This window comes from Anabas testudineus, chromosome 11 (genome assembly GCF_900324465.2).
Source record: "Anabas testudineus chromosome 11, fAnaTes1.2, whole genome shotgun sequence".
NCBI classification, from domain to species: Eukaryota; Metazoa; Chordata; class Actinopteri; order Anabantiformes; family Anabantidae; genus Anabas; species Anabas testudineus.
The window spans coordinates 2861284-2872716 of record NC_046620.1 but is presented as its reverse complement, the minus strand read 5'-3'; the positions used below and the strand labels follow the sequence as shown (position 1 = coordinate 2872716).

General features: G+C 38.7%; 1 protein-coding gene across 1 annotated transcript in view; it reads right to left on the bottom strand.

The window, feature by feature from the left end:
- Window positions 1-11433, bottom strand: part of grin2da (glutamate receptor, ionotropic, N-methyl D-aspartate 2D, a) — a 95735-nt gene that overhangs the window by 78323 nt on the left and 5979 nt on the right. The window contains exons 3-4 of the mRNA XM_026347286.1: window positions 9353-9619; window positions 2926-3113 (exon numbers count right to left, since the gene is read on the bottom strand). Of these exons, the coding sequence (XP_026203071.1) occupies window positions 2926-3113; window positions 9353-9619 (455 nt within the window). The remainder of the gene's footprint in view (window positions 1-2925; window positions 3114-9352; window positions 9620-11433) is intronic.

Below are 11433 nucleotides of genomic sequence, written 5' to 3'. Positions count from 1 at the left end.
TCGGGCAGAAAGACGTTATTGTGTGTGTTGTGATTTAAGAAGGCAACCTTTTTATAGCAGATTCCATTTGTACAGTTTGGGAGAGTTTGCAACATAATATAAAGTATGTTCTTACCTGACAAATTATTTAACACTGCAATGCACCTGTGTGCACGTGTATGATGCAACAAATAACATGACTTACAAACCACAGCCAGATTTTATACAGTTTCAACTACACCAATATTTGTGGCACTCTTAAACAATCAAAATGTAATACTATGCATGTCTTTCAGCAAATGTGCGCCACGTGAAAATTGTACAAAATCTCATTCAGAAGAACTCTAAAGAGGTGTGTTCGTGTTTTCGTTTTCTTAGGTATCAGAGAGGATGGTGAACAGCCAAGTTCTGAGGGCTTACCCAAGTCCTTTGATTGAACCTTTGATTATGGAGTGAAATAGTGCGTTTAGTTTACGTCCATTCCAAGATATTAGATGTTTATCATTCTAACCATGTCGACAAAAGTCGTGTAATATTATCAAAGCACTACTTTTAACCCAAACCATAATCTTTTTACTAACCCTAACCCCGAACATAACCATGTGGTCTTGGTATCATAATTTACTAGATATGAGGATTGGGGAAAATTCTTGTGGTAGGCTGGCAGTTGATGTGTAGAGACACTTCGGCCAGGAGGAACTGGGAACTCATTCACCAAAGGTGTTTATGGACCTTTTACTTTACAAAACTCACAACTTAACACCACCACCAAAGATCTATATATTATATAAGATGAAAATATTACAACTCTTGATATAGGTTCTGCTGATGATCCAGCAAGGTCCAGCAAGGCAGGAAACTAATGATCCTAAATTCACAAAGCCTTTCTTGCCTTCATAATCCTAAACATTATCACTTCAAACAAACTGGCGGGGCAGGACATGGAGTTAAGAAACACTACTTAACAGTTCAAATGTTCAAGTGCTCCATGCAGACATCTGAGCTGTCACAAATTTTGTCCTCTCCACAGGAAACTAATTCATAGTCATGTTCAGGAAGGAAGTAGGGTTTTCACAGCTGACACTCGGATTCTGTGTCACTGAAAGTTGTTATGTTGACCGTACATCTTCTGGTCAAATGATTAATAAAATATGCTTCTTACCAAGGGACAGAAGTAATGAAGTTGTAATATTAATGAAAATCTTGCATGTTATATGTTGAATCAGTTAACACTGTTGGATTTAATTTCCGACATGGCTTCAAAGAGCTTTTAGCTATGCAGTTTGGTAAAGACTCATCACAGTGAGCGGAGTGTGGTTTCTTTAATATGCTCACAAAAACTACTGATCCAAAGCATAACTGTATTTTTTATTGTCTAAAAAGGTGCTCTGGAGAATCCAGCAGCAGCAGTGTCATAAAACACGACGGCAGACAGCAGGATGTGACTACAATAGACACTTATACCATAATATATCACTCAAAAGAGGTGGGGATCTTATACATTAAAAATATTAATTGTAGGGATTTAGTGGAGCTAGCTGGTGTATCTTTTACATCCTCAGTATTCAGTAATACATTGGAAATTAGTTAGTTGCTTAATGGCGCATTCAGGCAATGCCCATCCACTCGTTAAATCTGAATATATCACTTGAGCAAGTTAACTTTTAGGTGAGTTCTGTATATACCGTATCGTACTATATGTAAAACAACAAGATGTGCTCCCTTATTAAAGTAAAAGTAGAAATAGTACAATGTAAAAGTACTTCAATATAAGTAAAAGTGGTTCTAATCAAGAAAATGAACTAGCATCAAAAGGACATTACCATAACTTCTGCTTTGACTGAGGTTAAAAAAAAATCTTTTCATATGTGGATGACCTGCAGGTTCAGCATGCCTGTCATGTCTTCAGAAGGACCCATTTGTGTCCAAGTATCCAGCTCCTGTTCTGGGACACAGCATCTGTGTTTGAGAATGAACCGTGAAATTCTGCCTGGTGGTGACAAGTGTGCTGCTCACTTGAGCTTTCCTTGTAGCGTGGACACTAATTTCACAGGCGTGGATATCAGATACATTCAGAATGTGCTCGGCAAGCTGGAAGGAATCTAGAAGCTCAATGAATTTGAGGGGGCTGGTGGAGAGAGTTTGATAAAGCTGATATGGAAATACCCAAGATAGTATTTGAGTTGATGTGCAAATGTCAAATAACGTAATTGATTTTTAGTCAAGTTTAGTTATATTGATTGGTTTGCAGATAAACAGTACAGTTATTTCACAGTTTTAAGTCTGTGTTGCTGTGTAACTGTCCTGTAACATCTCCCTTCATAACTGAGGTAGATTTAAAACTTAAAATCAATAAAGGAATAAAGGGCTGTGCCTTTCTCCTAGATTAACTTGATTAGTCCATTTAGATACAAATTCAATTACCCCTGATCAACAAACCAGGTGGCAGTAAGATTTGGTTGTGTATCTCTGTTGCTGCAGGAAAGCATGGACAGAATGTTTGTTTTCTCAATGATGCTCATGTATTTTTCAAATTGTAAGGTTGGGGTTTCATCAGCTTAAAGGCTTAGAGTTGCAGAACTCTATTTATACACCATACATGATTTTAGATCAATATCTATCTAGAGCCTATCATATCCGAGGCCTGTAGAAGCTTTTATTTAACGGTTGTTCTCTGAATGATAGTAGAATATTATTTTCACAGTGTTGTATGGACTTGTGTAGCTGCAGCACAGCCCGGGCTGAAGAGCAAAGTGAGTAAGGACAGGGTTAATGAATATGTCTCAGAGCACTGATAAAATATGTGGTGAAAGCTCTACAACCCTTCAGCTCAGCTGAACGTTGATAGTTTTGCTGTGATAGTAAGTGAACTGACTGTAAGTCCTGTTCGAGTCTTAAGACCAAGTCAATGCCTGAAATTAGCAACCTCGTCTTTTATGTCCATACCTCCGTGGCTCATCCCTCCAGCCCTGCGGCCGGATAGCAAACAAGGCCTTGGGCAACCCCTCCAGACCCAAACCAGACAGGGCCGGTCCCACAGCGAACCACATGTGACTGGGTCCAGCCTGACCCGCAGCCCATGCTGCCCGAAAAACCAGTTCAGCTTCCTCCAGGGAGCAGTACAGCAGACGGACCTGGAAAAAGGATGAGAAGGAAATATAAATAAGGATAAGGAAGGAGGGTGTTTAGCAGGAAAAGCAAAAATGACAAGGAGGACAAAATGAATCACAAAGGGGATACGTGAATCAGGGAGAAAGGAAGAAAGAAGGAAAATTAGAAGTAGATGGGTCAAGATGAGGGGCACAAGTTTAAAAACCTGCAAGTGAAGTATTAATCACATAGAATACAGAGTATAGAGAGTAGGTAATTAAGAACAAAAGTGGATAGAAAGGCAGAAAAGAGGGGAAAAGGCAAGTGCAAGAAAGGAATTAAAGAATAATGAATAAAAAACATGAAGATCAACCAAGAAAAAGAGAGAGAGAGCGAGCAAGGGTGAGGAGAGCCATGCTATGCTGCTTGGTCCAACAATCCCCTCATGTTTCCTTTAAAATTATGGATCCATGCATCATTTTTTACATCGATAAACTGATGCACTTTCACATTAATGCTTCTCTTTTTTCATTGTTTTTTTAACACAGTGAGCTGCACTTGAAGAATGGTGCCTCTTGGTCTGCTCGAGTTTCCCTTTCATACATTATTAAAATGGGGAAACTGAGTGGGGGGGAGAGTCAGATTAAAAAGACAAAGTGAGAATAAAAAATGTGAAACGAGGAGAGTGAGAAAGTGTGTATGCGTCTTATATTGCGTGCACACATGGTTGATGCAGAGGGAACAGATGATTACTCATCTGAGAAGCACTTGATGAAAATTTGCACGGCATGTTTCTAAGACAATTGGCGAAGTTATAAAACTGAAATTAGTCAAAACTGAAACACACTGATACCAGCAGTGATCGTCACATTCACAGTGTTATTCACGTCAGAGGATGGCGAGATGACGCCGATCCTTCCCACTCAGCTGACAGGAGTTCGGATCATGGTTGGCATGAGGTCTACACTAAAGCCAAATCCTTGTCAATCATATCTGAGCAGTCAGGTTATATTTAGACCTTTTTACATACAGATTTAACATCAAGTCTGTCACTCTATATGTTTAAAATAAAGACTCCAGTCCCTGCTTTCTGCCTGCCTACAGAAAGACATCATGTTTTATAATTTTGTGCAAGCACTTTGTTAACGCAGGGGTCTAATTTTTCAAACACTGGACATCTTATTTTGGAAGAAAACATTTCGTTTGGATCCCAGTGGGTCTTCATATTTTATTATGACAGAGCTTCTAACAGTACCAACATTCAGGTTGAAATGAAAAAACTCTCCTGAAATGGTGAACATCCACATATAAAAATAATCTTTTCATAAAGAAACAGGATTTGATTTGGGAAATAGGATTTAGGATTTGATTTAATTTTATGCCACTAATGATTTTTGTTAGATCCAATGTCATGTTTTTAACAGATTACAGTTATTTATTTTCATAAGGGAACACTTATTTTGTGCCAATTAAAACACTGGTTTTATATGGAACGTTTATATTCAGACTGCAGGGAAGTTTATTGCTGATTTGCTTCAATGAAACAAAATAACAGCTCAGTGCAGTGTCTAGAGCTGGATATTGAACTTCAATTCCTTTTTGTACTGAGCAGTTGGTACTTGACTCAAATGGTAGTATTGATTGATCGAATTCTTGTCTTACTCACTTGTTTAATCTGAAAATATAATTCCATGTCTATAACATGATAAGTGACACAAGGCCCAGTCTAGCTTGGTTTGCCTTTCAGGGCAGATTTAAGCTCAGCTGTGAAATGCCTATAACGTGAATGTCATCAAAACCACTTCCAAAGACTACCAGAGCTACTGTCTGACACTTTAATATCACAAGCTGTATGAAAAAAGTAAAAAAAAAAGAAATAGCACTCACAATTAGATTCTGTTTCTGCACTGCTTAGCAGCTTGTCATGGCATTGATCTCATGTAATGATTAACTTAAATGATTTAGACATGTAGAAATAAAACAACACACCTGCTGCACTGCGTACTGGTCACAACAAGCAGCTCATGCCTGCGGTATGCTAATTGGCAAAGGCAAGCTCTGAAGTAAAATAAATGGCCCATGCAGAACTGCAGCCTCCCTGGTGCCTCTGAGATTATGCATAAACGACAAGTAAGATTAATAATTTTGCATTAGCCGCGACATAAAGTTGTCAGCTGAGGAGACAAATTTATGTTTTGCGATGGGCAGAGGAACTCTTTCGGGGCAATGGGGGCTAATTTTAATTTCAGGTGTAAATGAAATACAGATCATTTGCATCCAGATACTGTCTGTTGGTGAGATATGGTAATGTATGATGGGAGAGGGAACAGGAGCAAAAGAAAGTGAGGATGAAAGAGAGAGATGAGAAGAGCAGTAAAGAAAGATCTCAGCCGGAAACAGTTTTCTGTGTCTGCACAGACAAGGCTGAAATGAATTTAATCAATGATTCCAACATCGTGAGAGAGAGTGTGTGAGGAGGGGATTTAATCGTACACTCACAGTGAAGGGCTCGTCCAATTCACAAAACCATTCAGTTCTAAACCTGCACTATAGATACATTATGAGACAGTAGCCTTTGGTTTCCCATCAAAAAGAGAGTATCATGGAGGGATTATACAGAAATTGGCATGTCACCACGCCAGCAGCATTTCAAAAGAGCCTAGTAACAAGGTCAGCAACACTACATAATAACAGAAACCAGGCAGGATCAGAGTACAATGGAGGGCAATTTACTGTCAGGTCTTCTGGCACAAGAGCTGCACAGTAAAAACCTGTAGAGCCAAACCAAAACACCTTGAAACATACAAAGTTTGTTTTCACTTTAAACGTACAAAAACTAAGCTAGGGTTTGTGTTTTCTTGAGCAAATTTAAAGTATTGTATGATAACAAAACATCAGTTACATCATAATAATGATTTTGTTTTAATCAATTCAATTCAGCTTTTCCTCTTGAAGACTAATTATTTATATTTTATATATTATTTTACATTTTAGACTTGTATAGATTTAAATGTAGATAAAATAAAGAAAACAAAACAAAAAATCAACTGAAACTTTGTATTAATAATAAAAATAATGACATTTGGTGTTACGGCCATTTAGAACCCAGATTCTCCTCCGTTCTTAAGAAACTGATTTGGGAGCACATAACATAAAAGTTAACACCAAAGATGTTTTGTTTTCTCATCACACCAGCCGATGGTAAACTAGCTGGATTTCCAGTCGAAGAGTGAAACGACACTGCGGCTGCTTCCAAAGCACATTGCCCTTTAAGGCAGGATAGCAAATACGGAAGCAATAAGCTATTTCTTCAAGGGCATGTGCTCATATTGTTGTTTAAAATACCAAATTTAGATGAATGATGCTGACCCTGGAAGTGAGCAACACAATACCCAGAAGGCGACAAAATAAAAAATCCTTGGAGAGGGTCCAAAAACTTTGTGCATCACTGACACCGTTTCCTCTTTGTTGGTGTGGACATTTCAGAGTGGCGTATTTAGTAATAGTGCAGCATTCACAGCAGCTGTTTGGTTCTCAGCTGGAGCATTAATGTGGATTGATATAAGGGTAGTTTGAAGCACCACCTGATATTTCCTGACATTTCTTGTCCCTTATATATCGATGAGTTTGCAATTAAAAAATAAATGAAAGGCGCCTCAACCTGCATCAACCTGAAGGTTTAAAATAATCTTTAGGCTGCATGTTTAGAAACCTGAGTAATGAACTAATGAGCAACTATAGTTGTTTAAAATACTAATGCAGAATAATGTCGTATTGATACTTACTAGTTTCTAATGTGTGCAGGTGCAAAATATATAGTAAAAGTGTACATCCCCACATCAAAAGCCTAAAAGAAAGATGATTCACTTCCTCACAGTTCAACATGCTGTTTCACTACATTACATCATGTCCACTTTAGTTCTCCAATTCGTTCTGTCTCCCTGTCGTGGACTACCTTTTGACAAAGGTCATTTATGCTGACGATGTGGAGAACAAGAAATGAATATGAATAAAAAGGGAGAGAGACAGAGCAGATTCTGCTGAGAACTCCATCCCACCTATCAAATGTGAAGTGTTAAACATGCTTCCTATTTAGGACAGAAGGCAAGTTTCTCTGCAGGTAAGTGTATTGTGTCCCAAATAAGTAAATTAATAAGTTAATACATGCACATGCCCTGTCTCCAACACTGTAGTTCTACCATCTTATCAGTTGTTTTTAGACAACAGCTAATCATCATCTAACAGTGATCACAAGTGATGCCCATTCTGCCTTTACTGTCCATTTCCTCTGGACTTCGTCTGTGTGTTTATGAAATACAGCTATAACACAGAAAAAGAATATCTCGATCTTAATCCCACTGAAGATCAGAAAAGTTGACCTAAAGCTAAACAAATCAAGTGTCCGCTACTTTTCCTCACAGGATGAAGCACTGCTCACTTAGCAAAGGCTTTCAGGAGAACAGCTCACCGTTCACTGCAGCTACACTACAAAGCTCCCAGGTGAGCACGATGGTGTGTGTGTGTGTGTGTGTGTGTGTGCTGTATAAGCAGTCCCCCAGGATTTCAGAGTAAATTAATAGGGTGTCCTCCTTTAACCCCTAAGTGAGGCTTTTACTGTAAATAAGAGGCCAATTTATAACCGTAAGATGCTGTAGCCCTCTTCAAAACCTTTCTAGCTGTTAAAAAGCACTACTATTGATCTGACAAAGTTCATTAACTTAACTTGTTTCATACCAGCTGCAAGGGCAAGATTTGTTTGTTTTTGCTCTTTCACCAGGTGAAGTGTTGTGTTGCTGTATTTTCCTGAGTTACCAAAAAATGTCCTGTACATTGCTGATGTCAGTTTAACTAAATACTTTATTCTGCAGCACAATTAACATCATAAAAATTAGTTCATGTCACAATCTTGAAAAACAAAAGGGTGACTCTTTGGGTACTCATTTTTACCATGAACCTGATTTTACTGCCACGTACCCAGAGTCTGATTGCAGCAGCATTATGGTCAGGAAAATACTCCAGATGTTTTCTATTATTATTATTATTATTATTATCATCATTTATGTAACCAATCTGAGTCTGTGGTAATTCTGTGACATCAAAGAAGTTGTGACTTTCAACTAGCAGAAGAAATCATGAGGTCACTGTAAAACAATGGAGGCAAAGACCTCTTTAAAACTAGAGACTGGCTGCATTCACCATTCTTCAACTCTTGTTAAGACTTCATCAATGTCGGCTACATGAGCCTCAGGCTACAGAAGAAACCACTTTTTAAATTTATTTATTTTACATTAATTGCACAGGGGTGTTGTCATTTGGTTTTAAAACATTACAGATGTAGTGGTTAGCACTATCGCCTCACAGCAAAAGGAACCCGGGTTTGAATCCATGGGTCGGCCGCATCCCCCCCACCTTCCAAAGACATGCATGTTAGGTTAAGGTTAGGTGGATTGGTTACCCTCAATTTCCCACAGGTGTGAACTTTAGTGTGGCTGTCTGTCTCTCTCTCTGTCTGTCTGTCAGCCCAGTGACGGCAACCTGTCCCTGTGTATCCCACCTCTCACCCTGTGACACCTGGATGAACAACAGATATTTATGTTTACTTGGTCATTTTACATTTGTTTCAACTTTCTCTTGCTCCACCCAATAAGAGATGAGATTTCTTCTTTCACTCCAGTAGCTATGCATCTATTTGTTTTAGATTACATGTTGACAATCTGAGACTGGTCTTGTTGGGAACCCAAAATTGCTGTTCAGTATCAACCGGACGTTTTAAGTTCTTAAAGAAGCTTTGTTTTGCCCCAGAAGGCTTCATCAGGTCTGACTGCCTGGAAAATAAATAAATAAATAAATAAAATGAATTATACTTTTAGGATGAGTGCAGTTTCTCTATGAACATGGTTAGTACTGAACAGGTTCTGACTTTCAAGGGGAAGCTAGCAGCTGAAGTCACAAGGTCACAGTAAGAATGGAGACAAAGATCTCCTACCAACTAGAAATTTGCTGAATTCCCCATCTGCTTCTTCAGCGCCTGTGGAGACTTTAAAGGTGTTAGATACGTGAGCCTTGGGCTACAGAACAAATAATTTCAAGGTAGACAGCCCATCAAGATGAGTGACAGGTGTTGTAGAAACAATTAATTCTCAGGTTAAATATTGAATAGTGTAGCTTTGGGGAAACTCAAAGGTTGACAGGAGAGCAATTAATTTCACCTTTTGACACGTGTGAAAATTAGAAGTAAATTAAAGGAATAAATAAAGTCAACGTGTGTGTTTCCTGGCATCACCTGGGCTTCGTTGTCTTTGAGCAGCCGTTTGGTTCGTGCTCCACCAGGGTCGTCCGTCACATTCAGAATCACCACACTCTTCTTCTCCCAGCCAATGAACGATCCATCTGTCATACCCTCCACCATGGCAAGGAAGTCCTGGTAGCCGTGATGACGAGTGGTGACTACAGAGAAGGCAGTCCAGTCGTACTCTTCAAGCACCTCAAAGATGACCTCGAGCTGGAGCAAGGTGGAGCAGGTGAACTGGAGGTAGATGGAGCCGCTCTCCTAAAAGCAAATACAGAGAAAGAATGAATGAAGTCATGAGTACATTACAAATTAAAGTAGAGGGATATTCCCCAAAAAGACACGAATAACAAATTCAGGACCCAATTCTGACTTGGAAAGCCAGAAGACCCTCACCAACCTTAACCTCAGATTCCAAAATGGCTGCAATATATTGTGTATTTGAAATTCTATTTCATTAAAACAGTTATTTACACAGTGCTATCCAACTTTTATCTGTGGGCATACTACCATGTTATTATGTGCAATATACTTTATAGCATGTGCTAATGCATTAACATAATGTGTTCAGCTATAGTTGGCTAATATGACTAGAACTGGCTTCGTTACAGTTAACCTGGGTGATGTCAGCTCCACTTTCTGTGGTAAATAGAAAAGAACATAAGAACAACCATCACTTTATGATTTTCAATGCAGGTAATAGGGAGCAGTTGTATTTCATTGTTGGTTTTGGTCTTTTTTTTGGAGTTTGTTGACCAAATATATCAGCAGTTTTATAAGATTTCTTATAGTGAAATACACCATCTGAACTTACAGTAAACAGTAAAGGTTACCATTTGTTAATGTGCCACTTTGGCTAGAAATAGACTGAATAAAAATACATCATCTTTTCACAATTTAAAAAAAGTAAGCCAAGGTCAATAACATAAAGATGTCAAATATTTTGTCTTACTACACAGTTTCCAGCACTGGTACTGATCATTATGGTTTTATTTGTACTACCAAATCGTTTTAAATGTGCTATTGTAATTTGTGGGTACCAGTCTGCTGGTTACATACCGTAAGGCTCCCTGTTATGTAATATCCATACAGTAGCTGTCTAAGCTAGTTCTTACTGTTCTCCTCAAGTTCAGCTCTTTTTCTTTTTGTCTTGTGGCTCGCTGCCCCAGTTTTACTTAGAGGGGAACACTCAGAGAAATAACACTCACTGGCTGTCAAATAAGTCCTTGCCTTCTGAATAAGATTTTCAGTGTCAATGAAAGAAAACAATAGCAGCCTTCCTCTCTGCTGCTCCAGTCACTTTTAATCTGGTGGGATGAGCTACTAACGGGCTGAAAGAGGAAATCGTTTCTTTCTTTCTTTCGGCTTTTCTTAAAACTAGAACAAAAGGAACAGGATGGAAGAATCCATCCAGATTCAAGCTGAAACAACGTTTTACACTGAAATTAAATGAAAGGAGTTATCATGAGAGTGCTTACATGCTTTTTTATGATACGGTCCAAAGTTTTCAGCAGTGTTGTTAACAATTAATTATTTATCCTTTTCTCAAGATCAAACGGTGTGTTTAAATCAATCACCCAGACTCTGCATCTGTGTGTACATGCAGATGATCAAAGAGGGAACTTCAGGGAATTGCATGCTGCATCCCCATGTTGGCAGGGCTCACCTCAGGTTACGCTGCACTGAAGTAGGTCAAATATCAAACCAGGATCAGCTTCAATTATGATGCAATCTTGTCTGCTTTTTTTAACTGAGCTGAGAATGGCGAATAGAGCAAACGTTCTGGGAGTGAGCAGTGGTGTTGTAGCATGAAGTAGCAGAAGTTAGCTAAAATAAAATACTCCACCAGAACTCTGGTCCTGTGAGCACTCACCAGGAACAATGAATGACTGACGTGATGTCCCAAGTCACAGTTTTAGAAGCACTGCTGACACAAGGTTGAATGATTCTTGGTCTATATTGGGAAATATGCATGAATAAGCATCCCAAAGGCCAAGTAAGAACTGATTAGAGTTTAGTTATACAAATGAAGATATATAAATCAAATCAAGACAAAATGCTACTTGTGTTAAACC